Genomic DNA, 17,278 nt, shown 5'->3' on the forward strand with positions numbered 1-17,278 from the left:
TAAAGAAGTTTTCCCTCATGTTTAAGTGGAACCTCCTGTGTTCCAGTTTGTGCCCACTGTCCCTTGTCCTGTCACTGGCCACCACTGAAGAGTCTGGTCCCATCCTCTTGACACCCACCCTTTAGATTTAATTCCAAGCAAGCCTTGGCCTTCCTTGTTGCATCCCTACATACTCTTGACAATGTCCCTATATTCCTCCCAAGTGGCCAGGCCCTTTTTCCACATTTTGTGGACTTCCTTCTTCTGACTGAGCTTTTCCTATCTAAAATGAAGCAAGTGGGCACTTTCACATGCCTAAGAGCAACAGAGACACTAGAGAAGTTAAAAAAACTCTGTCTAGTGGTGCTAGAAAAAAATAAAAACATAAACCTGGGAAAGTAATTCAGAGAAGAGTAGGAAAAAATCCAACTTGTTTGCAATTAGTGTGCTGTCTGTTTAGCTTTCTTATTGGGAGGGATCTTTATTCTGCACATTCCAGTGAACAGCCATTCACTATTAATTTATCTTCTTTCTGACGGTAAGTGGAACACCATTCCAAAGTTTCAACATTCCCTTGCTGCTGCTCTGGTTAATGCTTGTGTGCTATTTAAACAAAGCATATTCCAACCAAATCTGACTATATATGGAATTCCCTGACAAGTAAAAATTTGGATGCCCTACAAAAAAGAACCATGAAAACAGAAAACATACACAAACACACAAACCACTTCAAACTGCACAAACTCAACATGTACTAAAAAAGGCTCTTGGTGGCAAAGGTCAGGTACCCAGTGTGACCGACCATCTCCCTGAGTGGCACGCCGCTTTTGAACTGCACAGTTCCTTGCTGCGGATTAGCGCACAGACTACCTTGGTTTGATGGGTTGCTGCTGTCAAAGCCAGTGCTAGAATTATCCTCAGCTGCTTTTCCAAGGTCAGGGATTTGCAAGCTAATTGTCTTTACATTGTACACTCGGAGCAGAATTTCCAAGGTGTTGATCTCTGTAAAACCATATTCTTCCATCACTAGGCAGGTTCTTTGGACTTGTTCAATGCAGGGGGAGAAAGAGCAGATGCGGCCACCTGCAAAATGAGACAGGAAAAGAGGGCAAAAACCAAAATGGAGCACTTCTTATCTTTTTTCAAATTCTCCCAGATGCACATAGAATTACTATTATACAGACAAAGTGAAAACATTCTTTGAGAAAAACCCCATGAGGCAACTCTGCAGGTTTAAAGTGTCAGCACAAAATCAAACATTGACGACTCCACAAGATGCTTCAGACCCTTTAAAAATTGCAACAGCAAATTCATTCATCTTCCAAATCCAGCGTTGCCCACCACATTTGCTCATGATAAAACTGTTAAAGTTGATCCCTTTAGAGCAGCGACTCTTTTGGAATCACTATCCACTATTCTGGACTGAGGCACCGAACTGAAGTTGGCACCCACACAAAGCCAAAGTCATTCTCCACACACTGTACAGTTGCCCTCATTAGAACAGAAGCGTGCGTGCACACACACCCTGACAAAAGCGGCTGTGTTTATTTGAGAACGATGGTATGTGTGTACAGAATAAAGTGATCTCTCCAGGCCATAGATGGAGCGCTGTTAAGGCTTCACCCCTTTAGTCAAGCTGACTAGCATGTCTCCTGAGCTTTAAAGTTTGCTGGATATCACATCAGGCAGTTTTACAGCAAATGCTTCAGAACTCTAGGATGGGACTTTTAAGTGATAAACTAACACTTGTCTCCTTGTCTGTGCACAGATCAGATTTTTGATTCTAAATACAGAGTATTAACAGGCCCCCTACAACTTTCTGCCTGCTACAATGTCACCTTAACAGCTGAGAACAGAATGGTTCAGATTTACTCTGAAAAGCCACAGCCAAATGAGATCAAAGAATTATAAGGACACTGCCATAAAGCCAGGGCATGTGCTTTCACCCAGGACACAGTGTCCCACAAGACAACTGCCCTTCCTGAAAAGCTTTTGTGCTGGGGGAAGGAACACTGGGCAACGCAGCTTCAGCTATTGTTTTACTTGGTACAAGTAGATGGAAATGCCTGCTGACTTGATTTGCATTCCTTCCCAGTTCTCTCCCAGGCTCAGAGTCAAGCCTTCCAACACGAGTTGTCTAAGTAGTTAAAGAACCCGTGCAAGTGAGAGCAAAGCACCCTGCTAAAAATAGAGGCTATGCTGGGACTACATGAAGCCTGCTTTATCTCAAACCCCCCTTTTTTTTCCTTTTTTGTTTCTAAAGTCACATTTCTAATAAAAGAAAGCATCAGGTCCGAAAGCGTCCCCGTAGCACTCCAGTTACTGTGCAGCAATGATGTGCTGGGTACTGACTGGAGAAGAACACTTTCCATGACCATTAATCCACCATAAACTAAGTATGATTTAATTTTAGTCCTGAAATAAAGTCTCCACAGCCAGGGGTTCTTATCATGCATCTTCAGAACAAAGTACCCTGGACAAGTAATTCTCTGGAGTGACAATTAAAAAACAAATCTAATAATCACCTGCAAAATTAATGTGGGTATGTGCCATTATTAACCAACTCTGTTGATGCCAATTTAATTGCACACCCAGTCTGCTAGCTCCCACGAAATTAGATTTATACGTTCATCAGCACGGCCAGGGCTACCAAAGTGATTCTGAATGAGACAGCTAATCTTTTCTGGCCAAGGCAGCACACACTTCTACCATGTTTGTAGATGTAAAAGAGAAAAGCTCAAGAAGAAATGTCTGTTACATAATTAGAAAGCTACTATGATGCACATACGATATAAAGAAAGATGTTATAGTCTTATTGAAAGGGAACTGAACAAATGTCCAACTTCGCTAAAGGTCAGTTCACAATAACTCTTTGTCTGCAGAGCAGGAATTTGCAGGGAGGCTAGAGACTTTCTACTATTTCATTCAGGCTTTTGTTTCTGTTGCTTTAAATTGCAATAAAAAAGGGAAATACATTTACAGTAAGTCTGTTCTTATTTCTTCTGACTACAAGGGTTTCAAGATATGTTTAGGCTTTCGAATTCACATGCTCTAGATTTACAGTGAAAAACTAAGAAGGCTGCACACAGCTGTTGCCATACAAGCTGCAGAGCCACCTACGGTTCTTGTCAAGCCTTCAATTAAAGGCAGAGCACCCTTCATTTCGCCTCGGGATGATCAGCTGAGTACAGCATGTCAACACCAAACTTGGTGATGATTTATCAGACTGCCTCCTTGCAAAGCAGACTGCTTGGGGAAGTAGGGTTACAGAAAATGGGCTTTCAAGCTGCTTGGTAGGGAAGAAAGCTCTTGCTTGCAATAGCTAATATCCAAAGGGGAAGTGCAAAAAATAATGTTACTTTTCTTACTGCACGGCTGAGGGTTTCTCAGGTATGAAGAGTGAGAAAACAGCGAAACAGCTGGTATTCCATACATCTGAGAGCATTTCAGCAGTCCTGCCAATTTCACTTTCTCCCCTTCGTACCTATTGTTCTGGTTATTACTATATATGCCTCTCAAATAAATACACCTACAAATAGCTTAGAAGCAAAACCACAAAGCATCTGTCTTTACGGATTCTAACGAGTGGGAGAGAGGTCTCCTCTGCTTTTTCCTGTATACATCGTTGGGCAGGCAAGATGTGACTTACAGGCTGGACTTGTTTGATTAAGCAGATATTAAGAGAAGACTGGAAAGCTGCAATTAGCAGAAGGCTGGAAGGCAAAAATGAAATTGCAATTCCAGACTGCAAAAGTTCATCTAAAATACGAGGATATGGGAAGCTTCAATTGCCTTGGTGTTTAGACCATCCAAAAAAAAGTGGACTCTGAGCAGCAGAAAACCAGCACTTGGTAGGACATGCTCTTCTGTTCTAGGAGCAGAGACACCACCATCCTCAACAGACCAGATGCTTCTGAATTCTCCACGCTGTGGGCTGCCCTCTGTACCCCCGCTGATTCCCAGCTAGGCAACACTCTTTCAATCATCATCACCAAACAGATATAAATCTAGACTTCAGCATTCACAATTCTCAGATTGTCTAAGAGTCCTCTTGTCCTTTAGATATCAAGAGGCATTTAGGGCTTAAACAACTTGAATATGCATTGCTTTCTCCTGCCATGCCAAGGATTCCTTAATGAATGAAGAAAAGATGTGTACTCCCTCCCTCGCTGTACTCCCTCCCTCTCCACTTGCTGGGGCACACTGCTTTGTCTGTGGATCACAAAGGGGTGGACTAGACTAGAGAGCAGTGAAAACAACTGAACAGAAATTTTTTAGTACAAACCGAGTTTGTGTTCTTTCAGAGCTCTCCTTTTAGGAAAGCTACCGTTCCTAAATTTGTTTAATGAGATCTGTGTGTCATCATAAATTGATATAGTAATTATCTGAGATTAATCCTGTTCACATTGGGAAGCTGTGTGAGCTTTTTGATCTGAAGAGCTGTCTAAAAATGTGTTTATTCATGTATAATGCATCTGACAAGTGCTACAGTTGAGGAGAAGAGAATAATGAGACCGTATGAAAGACTTATTTTTTTTTTTCTACCTTCCATTTTACAGGGAGTGAGTTAGTTTGAAACATTTAATGGAGAGGTTAAATCTCCCAAACCTGTAGGCTGGAACAAGCCCACACAGTCCTGGCAGTCATTGTAACCAGCAATAGGGTCGAGAAGATATGAAATCCGAAGTACAATTCAGACTGGAGTTGTCTCTCTCTAATGGAGAAGAGAGCTGAAGGGAAGGGGGAAATGAAAGAGAAGATTTGCATCCACATAGCACTGTACATTTTAAAATACTGAACAGACAGTATCTAATTAATAATCAAGGAACATACCCTTGCATCTTTACAAAGAGGTCTGTGCCTTGCAAGTTGCTCCTCCTTCACAAGCAGTTCCTGGTACATTCCTGGGCAACTCCAACAATTTTGTTTCTGGTTTGTCTGAGCAAGGACTGACACCTGTACCAGTTCCATTTAGCTAAAAACTGCATTAAGTTTCAAGTATGGAAAACCTGGCAGTGCTACCCAATTGACAAGAACTCCAGTGCATGCTTATGACACAGAAAACATGTCAAAGTTATGTGCTCTCACTTCTGCAGGTTATAGTACGTGTGACAAGTGCTCTGACAGGTTGTTTCATCATCCCAATATTATTCAGAAGATGAGAAAAGAACGTACATAGTGCAGCACCATTACGTTCCAGGAAAAAAGGCCTGTAATTTTAGAAATTATTCCATGATGTAAAGAATACAAGACAGCATTTTTATCTCTGGCAAAAGAACACAGCTCTGGGCTTTGGGACTTCTGTGCATTGTCATAATTGGAAGAGTACATTACAAAGATCTCATGGAAGGAAAAAAAAAAATCACACAGGCATTATCATTATGTAGGGGCGAGGCAGGAGAGTCACTGAGCAGCATCACTGTGGCATTTACTCTGTGCTCGTAGGACACTAAAAATATTGCCTCTGTAAAGGGGGACAGAACGTCCTTTGAGTGAGTGTGCTCGTGGGCGATTTGATGTAGCTTCCCTGACAAGTGGAATTAGACAATTTGGCTGCTGGAAGAAATTAAATGATGTTTTACGATTCAGAAAAGAAAATTTTCTTCAAATCACTTGCCAGCTCATTAATAGGAGCTTGATGTGATTTTCTGCAAATGTGACCTTAACCTCTACATTTGTAGGTGCATCCTTCAAAAGGATTCCTGCTCACTGTTATGAGCTGGCAAAAGCATGCAACAACAAAGTTAAAAAATCAGTTGGCTTCAAATTGGGGAAGAAAACCTAACAACTTCCTTTAAGGATCCTTTCATCCTAAACTACTTCCTACAAACTGTATAAAGGCTAACAGCTTTGGCCGGCATCCCACAGCATGGATTACGAGGCAGGAATCCTTCTGCTTGACTCCTGACATGTGAGAGAATCTTTTCTGCTTCAGGCCAGGCCCATCGTGTCCACCTGACCTACCAGTCCCTGACAGAGCGGAGCTAGGTCAATGCCCTCCACGGCTCAGAGAACAGCCAGTGCTTGGGGAGCAGGTGAAGCTGCTTTGCAGGTTAGCACCCGGTCCTAGATCCTAGTGGGGCAGCTTTGCAGCAGACCAGATGACCCTTCAATGTTGAGAGGCTATCCTTCAATTTAAAGCCAGTTTGTGGATCTTCAACCTCACTTTGAGTTAATTTTCCTTTGAATCAAAGCAGGTACCACACTAGCAAAGGCTGGTGCTGACATTTTAGTCAGCACCTATTGCTTCATCCATTTATTCCAAAACAATCTCCTGGGGACATGAGAAGCGTTGATACCGACTTGAGTACCACCTGCATGGGTGGAGGAGGACAGTCTAGACAGCATGCTAGACTGTCAGGCTCCACTTCCTGCCCTAACGCATTCCCTGTGCGTTCCTGAGGCAGCCTGAGCCCAAACAACATTAGCCTTCATGTCACTGCCCTCTTCTCAGGTTGACTCAGCTGGGGTACTCCCTACCCAGATACCACATGGGTGAGACTTGTGGCCAGGGATTTCAGCTGCTCCTCAAAGCCACACCTGGTTGGTTTAAAAACGGGACCATGAATAACCTCTGAGGCTCAAGAAAAGTAACCAGTGAGACTTTCTCCATGGACGTGGTATTCTCTGAAAGCTCAGGGGAGGAGGCAGGCAAGCCCAAATGAAAATTGAAATGAACTACCAGGCACTGCCTTACCTGCACCACAGGCTACTGGGAGGATGAGATATTATTTATTCTTTTATACAGCATCTGTAATAACCAAACCTGGCAGGTTAGGACAACAATCAATGGCTATGTTAAGGGGAAAAAAATGCAAACAAGACCTGTTTTAAATCCACTGTGTACAAATGAAACCAATATAGGCCTTTGGAAATGAAAACCAACCACTACTACAAAGAGCAGAGGACTTCTGAAGGGCTTCTGTGATGGCAGGAAATGCAGAGGAGATGTTCAGAGAGAATTTTCCCTGCAGAGATCTGGGGGGAGACCTGACAGCACCATGTTACCTGATTCAGGTGATACCTCAAGGATCACAATTGGACAAACTCATGATTTAGGGGCTTTATGATGCTCAAGGGAGTAGCAAGTCTGAATTTAAGAATAAAATCTTTAAAAGAAAGGAAATAAAAGAGGAGTGGTTTTAATAAGTTTGTGACTCAGACTGTTAATTTAAACATCACCAAGAACTGATTTATAAGCAAGAGGCAAATCCAACCTAATATATGGCTGTATTTTTCCATCTCCCTACCTGAAAATTTAAAAACTGTATGAAAATTAATGTACAAATGGGTTTCTGCCTCATCTTCCATGGTCTTGGAAGAAATAGACAAAAAAGAAATATTGCTCTCTACAACTCCCGGAAAGGAGGGTGTAGTGAGGAGGGTGTTGGTCTCTTCTCCCAGATAACAAGTGATAGGACAAGAGGGAATGGCCTTAAATTGCACCAAGGGAGGTTTAGGTTGGATATTAGGAAAAAATTCTTCTCTGAAAGGGTTGTCAAGTATTGGAACAGGCTGCCCAGGGAAGTGGTGGAGTCACCATCCCTGGAGGTATTTAAAGGACGTGTAGATGTGGTACCTGTGGTACTTGGCAATGCCGGGTTCACGGTTGGACTAGATGATCGTAATGGTCTTTTCCAACCAAGCTATTCTAGGATTCTATGATATATGAAAGTCAGTGGGTGCAGAATTATATTCAAGGCACTGCAGTATTCAGCTGTGAGATGACTGTGAATCAAAAGTTTCAGGGAATTTAAGAACTGTAGAATGTTGAGGATATTTTTGTTACCTCGCAATTTTAAAATTTTCTTCATTTTTTTTAAGACTTAGCCTGAAGGGGTTAACAGAAACTTTGCAAAAACCACCAAGGTCAGATATTAGGAAGAGCAGCTATGATTATAGAAAAGCATTAATCAGCAGATGCTGCAAAAGAAAAACAGTGCAGGTCTGGAAATGAAAGCAAGTTCTGCAGTGCAGCAGTGCCTGAGAGGTATCACAAGCAGCATTTCTGCTGAAAGTGTGGCTGGTGAAATCAGCACACAAGGGTGCAGCTCAGCTGAGATGCAGGCGTGAACGTCGGCACGGCACAGCATCAGAGAACAAGAACCTTCTAGTCACAAACCTGCTGTGCCATTTTATTCTTTTAGCTCTTCAGAGGCTGGCAGTGCTTTAAAGGGGAGGCCAAGCTACTGTAAGAAGTGTATTTACCGCATACTGCAAGGCATAACGTCAGTGATAAATGTACTCTGTAGAGGATCATTAACACTCAGCCTACTAGGAGCTGCAACTATTCAGGATCTTGAGCTTAAGTAGGAGAGAAAACACTGATTTGATAAGGTTTTGTTAAGGTTAAGAGCTCTCTCTTACATACTGTCTCACCTGAACTCTAGAATGAACACTGTGGTTTTAAGGAGGAGGTGAGCTGATGCTATATATTGGATTTGCTTAGCTCTGATTTCATTCGAAGTCCCTGAAGACTTTAGGGAATAAATTACCACTATCTGGCAGTCCAGCTGCAATGTTTGCACGGCACATCACAATAAAACACACAGTGTGAACGGTTCAAACGTGACCCTGTCCAGATGTGAGAGAGTGGGTGTGGAGGGAAAAGAGTGGAACGACTCCTTTTCTCCAGTGATGCTTTATCTCTATACTAACCCCTGGAACGGCGGTGAACACCAGCAGTATGTGCACAGGCTGTTCTTACTGCAGAAGAGCTTTAACTATTTGAAAACAAAACAAAGGAGCACTATAAAATAGTCTGCCTGTGGTAGAAAACAGTTACAGATACCCTTCTATCATATTTTAGATTTTACAGCAGTAAAAAAAAAAACCCACAACAAAACCACCCACGTGATTTGGAACAAAAGAGAAATGTGTGTAAGTTTGCACCTATTGCTACTGCGACCAATTCTGTTTTATATGAAAAAGAAAAACAACTTTTGTTTATATGCAAAATAAAAAAATGCCCCTGGCTCAGCCAGGTACTACGAAACCCCAAAGATGAGCCTTAGACCAATACTAGATCTCAGACACCGGTGGCTGTTTGCAGCAAAAACTGCATCAAGGATCAGCAACTTTGCCTTCTGACTGCTCCGTAAAGCGCATGATGCCACTTCATAAACACAAAAATGTGGGATTTTAAAGTATTATTTACACTGCCTAAGCAGATGTAACCTTGTAGCATAGCACAGAAAAGTACAGCCAGATGGTATGGCCAGTTTGGGACTGTAATACCTTTTCTAGGATTTCAAATGCTGGAGTAAGACAAGGATTTAAGATTTGGAACTGTTCAAGCAGCTCTGCTTAGTATTCTAAACATGCACCACTTAAATAATTCAAATTGGTCTGCGCAATGCAGCGCCTTCTAAGCTGGGAAGTCAGCTGAGTGTTGTGCTCACTAGATTAGATAATTTGAGCATGGGAAGGGCATCGTACAGTGCAGTGAAAATTATTTTCTTCTCAGGACACACTGGAAAGCAGCTACAAACTGAGCTGTAACCCTTGCAGGCACAGAGTGCTAACAAGTCTCTCTTTATTTATGCACTTTTTAAAGAAAGCATGTGTTATATTGGTATTGGAAAGCTTTCTAGAAAACTTTCAGTAGAAGCTGAGGTAGCCTAACAGCTGGGTCAGGACTGACTCAGCAAGGTAATGCATATTCAGTGACCTTTAAGAACAAGCTTAAATCCTGTGATTTCACAAAGACCTAGCAATTTGCTTGAAGTCAGGCCTGGGATTACATATTTTAACAAAGAAAAGCCTTGGCACATTATCAAGTTTTACTAAAATCATGTCCCAGCATAGTCACTGTTCAGCACTCCATACTCTCTCGATCAGAAAAGTCACTTTTGTAGATGGAAGTGATGTGGCACAAGTTAGTTCAGATCCACACTAGTATGACATTAATTAGGGGAAAACTTATTCCAGGATAAAAGAATGATTTATTCACTGAAGCTTATTTTTCAACAGAGAAAAGATTTATAATAAACTGATGAAATCCATTCAATACTTCAACAACAGTTCTCACTTGCTGTCACCATCCTGGAATAACTGGCATAAGCTGAAACAGCCTTTATGTTCCATTCCTACTGCACCAATAGCAAACTTATTAGCTCCAAGATTTAAGGCAGAAATTGGCAAGGATCTTTAAGTATAACCACATTTTAACATTATTGGTGGGGTGTTCTGTTAAATAGGTCCAACTCTGCAAAGATTGATGTGAAGTGTGTCTGAACACCTTTTACACAAACACCTTTCCACTGAATTGCCAAAGAAATTTGCTTTCAGCATTTATTGTTACTGCTGCTTCCCACACACCTCAGATCTAGCAAAATGCACTTGACAAAGGTTCAAAGGGGTTTTTATAAACTGCCCATGCTAATTGTAGCAGCTAGCACAGGCCTGTAGGAAAAAGTTGTTGTTCTCCTTTCAAATCTTCAACTGTAAACTGAAGACCTCTTTTGAAGGTTTTTCTGCCTATAGAAATGCCTAGAGACTTTGACATTTGAGAACAGTGATGACACAATGGAAGGGAGCAGGTCTGGCGTATGGCTCAATGGCAGAGATGTGTGCATGCACGGTGCTTCCTGAGCAGAGAGAGAAAAGTGCAGTTACCTTCAGCTTTTAACGCTGACTTTGCGTGCCCTATGGCTTCCCATGGAGACGGAATATCCAGGAACACGGCGTCTGCAATATTTGACACACCAAACCCATTTTTGCAGACATCCTGGTTGGTGACGGTGACCAGATGCTCCACACCATGCTCCCGAAACTCCTCCCGGGCCTTCTCAGCCCTCTGTTGGTGGAACTCCACTGTGTACAGGTGCCCTGTGGGAGCCACTGTCCTGATGAGAGCATGGGAGAGGGATCCGCTGCCCGTACCTGGAAAAGACAAACAGCTCATTAAATGCCTTTTGACAATGCTAAACATTAGAACAAAGGTCTTCTCCATTAGTCCTCCTGCTTGGAACACTTACTCAAAACCCAAATGAAGAGAAACCATTGGTTAAACTACTAAAAGAGAACAGTCCTTCCTTCACAAGGAGAGAGGGACTAAATGACCTAGGAAACAGTCTTCAGGGTCCACAAAGCCCTAATTAAAAATCTGGCAAACTCAGGACCTGTCCTACCTCCCTGGAGTGGAAGAATAATGCCAAGGGTCAGCTATCATAACAAGCACCACAAGGGAACACAAGGAAGCAAATGTGACAGGAAAAATTCAGGGAAATTAATCAGAGAGTTTTTCTCAAAGTGCCAGACTCTTCTAGGGTAAAAAGAGAAGGTGGCAAATTTTAACAGTATTTTCAAAACCTTATACTTCATTAAAACAAAGAAGAGATGTTGGCAAGGGTCCATGCTTGAAAAGACTATTGATATCCATGCAAACAAATGGCCTTCGGGACATGGAGTATTTGCTGAGGCCTCTTTAAGAGACACTGACCATCCTCAACACCCACTGGAATTATCCAAAACTAAGGCTTTTGGGGTCTCTGCAGTCACACTGGCCAAACGCCCTGATTCCACAGATGACTTACATACATACAGGCCTACACAATCTTAACGAAGTCTAATGAGATTCATCACATACCTGAAATTGTCTATTAGTACAATTACAATGTACAACCAGGGACTAACTATTAAGACACAGACCTTTCTCCCCGTTTTAATTTGATAATTTAGGAAACTTATTTGAAATGATCCATTGGTGTATGAAATAGATAAATGACTAATAACCAACGTTTTCACTGAAGAAAACACCCATATACCAATTCACATTGCAAATTACTCACTCAAGTGGCATTTAGCAGAATAACCCCCCCAAACTCAAAAGCCCACAGCAACTTCAAATTATCTGTGTTTATTGATTTATAATTCTGTACTTGGAACATATTTCTCCTGTAGAAAGAAAATCTATTTCAAGCTATCTTCTATGTTTCAGCCTGAAGCAAGTTCTTTCAACTAACATAAATCTTAAAAAAACTTCTAAAGGACAGAAGCTGAAGTACAGCAGTGGTGGAAAAAGCTCAAAAACTAGTAGAAAGGAAATTAATTAGAGGACACAGGGGCTGGTACAGCTGCTTAATTGGAGCAATACTTTCCATAAGCGTACAGGAAGTCAGAGGTTACTGAGGATCCAAGGTTCTTGCCCTCTAGTCACATAAGGGGAGAAGCATTGTCTTGGCACCGTATTTAATCCGACAGCTCTGAAAGGGGAGCCATTCAGACTGTAAACAGAGCTGAGGGCCCGTGTTAGCCACCGGATCAACCCAGTGCTCCTCTGCTTCCCTCTGAGAGGGCTCTGACCCCAACAGGCAGACTGGCACCCTCCCCCCAGCTTTAATGGGGCAGATTAGATGGGGAGGAAGGACCTACAGACTCCAGCACTGGCCTCAGAGAGGTCCAGGGGATGAGAGAAACTGTGACACACACATTTGAAGTGAAAATCCATGCTTTCATGCCAGTATTAAAATAAAGCAAACAAAAGGCAAAAGACACTTACAGGAGCACACATGAAAAACTATCTGGTCGTGGCAGCCCTAGGCTCTAAATGCCAACATAAAATTTCCCCTGGTCAAAAGCAGCAACGTGGCACAGTAGCCATGTGGTTGTGAAAACTCAGTGATAGATGTGCATAGAAAAGAAATAGCATTTATTTTTAATGACAAGAGTAGGGAACCATTGTTCACAGGATGCTAAAATGACTGAAATTTTGCCGTTACATTTCATGCCAGAAGGTGAGATTGCACAACTGAGAACTTTTGCAAACTGACTGAATCTAATTATTTTACTTCTCAAATGGGTAACATTACACACTTTCTTCATCTTTCTCTGCTAATCTAAAGGGGTGAACATAAGGCCTGTCAGCACAGCTGGGCTGTCAGCAGCAGAGAGAGGCAGCTTGTGCACGTATCCAGTTTCCTTGTTCATATTCTTTTACATTTTTAATCACTTTCCTTTTAAATTTGCTCTTAAAAACACCACAGAAGATACTGTTTATCTCCTTCCTAGGAAAATTCATGACGAATTTTGGCTTATTTTCTGGTACTCTCTTTTTATTAACAAACACTCCAAGCCAAACCCTGAACTAAAACCAGGATGTTGGAAGTTACCACTTGCAGGCACATTATGGATTGAGTTTTTGTTACACTAGGTTGCCAGGAATTATTTATTGTTGACTGGCTACCACAAACATGAGAATAATACATATGTATCCCATTTTAACATCAACTTCTGTCACACCAACATCATTAATGAGAGTATTTCTGAAGATGCTGCCTGCCTTCTCCATGACAACACTCTCAAAACTACAGGAAACAAAGAACAAGATGGTTATGAATCACTCGCCATTGTACAATCTCTTCTTGAAGAGACTGGGAACCCAGTCCTGTGAAATGATGAAGACCCTCAACTCTCATGTGCCTGATAGTTCAGCACACTTGATGTGATTCGTTAAGAACATGAGGGTCTGGCAGTTCAGCATGAGTCCATACTCACCACAACCCCTAAAGTCCAATCAGCACTGTCTACAGAAGGCAGGGGTTCAGCCCTATGTTTCTCTGATGTTGCAGAAGGGGAAATGAATGTTTATATTCACCTTGTCCCCTGCAAATCTGCAACATCCAACATTTGAGCCCTCCTGCCACCTTCTCAATTCCTTTTCAATTTCTGTCTGTCCTTACTTCAAAATCACTACTGAAAAAAGCAGAATTCAGCAAAATGTGACTCAAAGTGCCTTAGGCACCATTGTGGAATAAGTTCTAGTCAGGTTCAGGTTTCCTTGAGAAATGAACGGCATCCTTAGCACGATAGAGAATCAGTCAGGGAAGCAGCAAAACACAAGGAGCACCACTGAAACACAACTGGAATCTACCAAACCTGAAGTATCAGAGCTGAATTACCTGTATACAAACAAGCCAAAAAAATGAATGCTCAAAATTAGCATTTTGTATCAGAAAAGACAAGTTAAGAACTGGATGGACTTGCTAGATTTTCATTCTCACATGGGTGCAGTGAAATGCCTATGTTCCTGATTTGGCCTAGAAAGCAAAAGACAGTTTCTAGAACACATACAGTTTATAACTTCAACAGCAGAATGCTTGCCTTTCTGTCAGTCTGCACTATAAATAGCTTTAGAAACGGTTTGCTCTCTAGCACAGGACAATGCCCATTTAACTAGAGTGTATTAATCATGAACGGACTATACAGAAGAGAGGTATAACAATGATAATTCAAACTGTACTGAAGACATTCTTAACACCACAGCTGCTGTTTGAGAGCTCACTTAGGTGAGCACTTAGGTCACTGCTAATGCCTTTGGAAAATGTGCTGCTCTTTTACATTGACTGTTCCGTGATCCTAAACACCCAAGTCAAAAAGGAGACATCTCCACTGCAGGCACTGAATGAGACAACACAGATTCCCCAGTGTGCCATACTCAAAGCTCATAATCTGAGGAAGAGGCACCATGTAGGACATCAGCATGTAGACTAGCAAAGTTGTCCACCTCAGTCCAAAGGCATGAATTAAGATCCTGTGTTAAGACCACGAGTCAGGTGGCTAATGACCCTGCAGACCAATGTAGTATCCTTCCCTTCTTTTGGAGGCTTAAAGCACATTCTGTTCTTCCCAGATACATTTAAGTTCAGGGGAGTGTTTCTGCCCTCTCCCAAGACAAGGAAAACGCTACAGGTTTAGAAGAATTTCAATCCTAACAAGTGGACACCCAGATGAAACACTCTAGCTCAGCACCTCCTGATACGTCATTCTGATTTCCAGACAAGAAAGTATTGATCAGATGAACTCCCTGATCATTCCCCTGACCTCAAACAGATCTGTTCTTCTCACTCTCTACTTATTCAAGTTTTCCACAGAGAAGCCTCCACACACCTCAGCCATCTTGAGACAATGTCCACGCTAAGACAGTTTCTCACTTTTTCAAAGCTGCAGTGGACAACATCTGAGCTGTTCAAAAATAACGTGCTATTTCAATACACTATAGATACACATCAGAACACCGTCATGAGAAACAGGAGTGTAGCCACACCACCTAGCACAGCACTTGACCAATAACTGAATAAGAGAGTCTGTTTTTACACTGTTTTAGTTCAGTCTTCTTTTCTAATTGCAAGGGATATTTGTCTAACCTCCTGGAATCCCACCCATGGTACAAACATAAGTGACCTGATTCTGTGTTCCACTATATTTCCTCATTACAGGCTATAGCTTATCTTGTCTTCCCTAAAAATTTCTCATCATGGGTGCTTCTTTTTAAAAAAGGAACTGCAAATTGTGATTTAGAATGTATAGATGTTTACAGCAGTGCATAAGCAAATGTATTTTGCAATAAAGCTGAAGAAGCTCCTAACTGCATACACAGGTTCATTTCTTGAAAAGAGGAAAAGTGAAAACTATGCAGAGAATTACTTAATACTGAGTCAATACAAAATCTAGTAACATTTTAATAGAACTGAAGTTTCTGCTGCAAAATGTGGCTACCTAAGATATTCTAAAATAAGTAAATACAACCAAACAATGACAGTGTTGCTGTATTTGTCTCCTAGCTACGCCACTTAGATCTAGCAAGTAAGACGATAGGTCATGAGTCAGACATGAGAACGGAAGGGGCCTCAAAACCAAAGGAAAATTAATCTTTGGACAGAGCTAACAACTGCACAGCTAATATCTGTCAAGAAGCACCAAACACGGAAAGACTGCTCACTGTACATGATACTTTTATGTAACAGGAGAATCACTAATAATTTTTAGCAAATATATGAAGAGATATTAAGCATTTGACAGAAACTAGCCCAAAGACCTTACTGTGAAGATAGTCAAGGGCACAAATCATGGTGGCAGAGGTGAGAGACAGCAAGAGCAGGGACAGAGAGAGGGGGGAGGAGAGGGAGGGAAAGCGTTTCAAGGAGATGAGCTGGTAGCTCAAAGAGGAACAGCAAATCAAGAAGTTCCCTTTACAGAAGATTAGCTCTTTCTCCTGCCTATCCGTTGTGGACACCACACTGAAATAGGCATTTTGGGCAGCAGGCTGGAAGTCAGAGAGGGCCACTGCTCACTGACCAGACTGAGGAGTTGGGGGAAGGGCAGTAGGGAAGTTTTCAAGGATGGCACTGCCTACAAAAGGAATGGGAATGTGAAGACTGAAAATATTTTTTCCTTAGAGATTCAAGAGTCAGAGTACTCTAGGGAGGGATTTTCTGTGAATGGACATAAAATTGTTAAGTTCAGAGCGACATGAGAAATGCACGTGGTGGTCAAGTGAAATGATAAGATGAAAATGAGTCTAGAAAGTCTGGAAACTAACGCTTTAGGGTATGAACAGCATTCCTCATCAGCTGCAGGTCAGCCACAAGTCTGAATACATTAGAGTGATGTCTCATGTGGCCACAGTTTGGTTCAGGTCTTTTGTATGTCAAGAGAATACTGTGCTCTCCAACGTTTGTACTGATGAGGCCTTTCTTACACTTCAAAAGGTGCTATATAGGGATCAGGTTTTGGAATTCTTATCTCACTCTAACCTGAACAGCTGCTAAGAGGTAGATAGGGAGACATCATAAAACAGAGACTTAATTAGTACAAGTACATTCCAAAAAATCAAATTAACACTTAGAAACTTTGGTCTGTACTTTACACTAAAGATAGATTTATAGAAATTGTTAAAGACATGAGCAGTATTTGTCATAAGGTCTAGAAGCACTTCAGAGAGGAGTCATAAGCACACAGCTGACTTGCTGGGACTCCACAATAAACTATTAATCATTTATTGAGCATCCATTAATCATTAAGTCCTCATTGATTTTTAATGAGTGTACTCTTAACAAAATCTATACCCGGGCTGTGAGTTTGGAAATTCATAATTGTTTTTAAGAAGCTCTAGTGTAAGGCTGGCCAGCAGCTCTCATTACTCCTCCACACAGAAACCATGAGAACCCACAATACTGTTCTCAGCCTTCAGAAACCGAGCCTGTGACCTCAGAAACCCATTGCTGTGTGGCAATGAATAGGGTTTAGCAATTTTTAATTTGGGACTTAGCTGAAGAGAAACGAAAAATCCAATTAACGTTTTTGCTCATGTGAGTCTGATTTTGTTGAATGCTGCAGGATCACTGGGATGGTGGTTACAGTACTTTTGACTAAATTACATTTTGTCTAAATACAATGCTCCATCGAAGCCAAAATAGTTCTGAGATTTATCAGATTAAATGAGGTTTCACGGTGCTGTACTGCATTCCCTGAGCAATTTAGAGGGCTAGGACAGACACTTGTTCAGGTCTCACCAGGG

At 41.7% G+C, this 17,278-nt stretch overlaps 1 protein-coding gene across 1 annotated transcript in view; it reads right to left on the minus strand.

Annotated features, from left to right (window-relative positions):
• Positions 1-377: 377 nt before the first annotated feature.
• Positions 378-17,278, minus strand: part of TRMT61A (tRNA methyltransferase 61A) — a 19,955-nt gene continuing 3,054 nt past the window's right edge. Inside the window, exons 2-3 of the mRNA XM_010166005.1 lie at positions 10,597-10,863; positions 378-1,062 (exon numbers count right to left, since the gene is read on the minus strand). Of these exons, the coding sequence (XP_010164307.1) occupies positions 734-1,062; positions 10,597-10,863 (596 nt within the window). The 3' untranslated portion in view covers positions 378-733. The remainder of the gene's footprint in view (positions 1,063-10,596; positions 10,864-17,278) is intronic.

This window comes from Antrostomus carolinensis, unplaced genomic scaffold, assembly GCF_000700745.2.
Source record: "Antrostomus carolinensis isolate BGI_N321 unplaced genomic scaffold, ASM70074v2 scaffold25744, whole genome shotgun sequence".
Classification (NCBI taxonomy): Eukaryota; Metazoa; Chordata; class Aves; order Caprimulgiformes; family Caprimulgidae; genus Antrostomus; species Antrostomus carolinensis.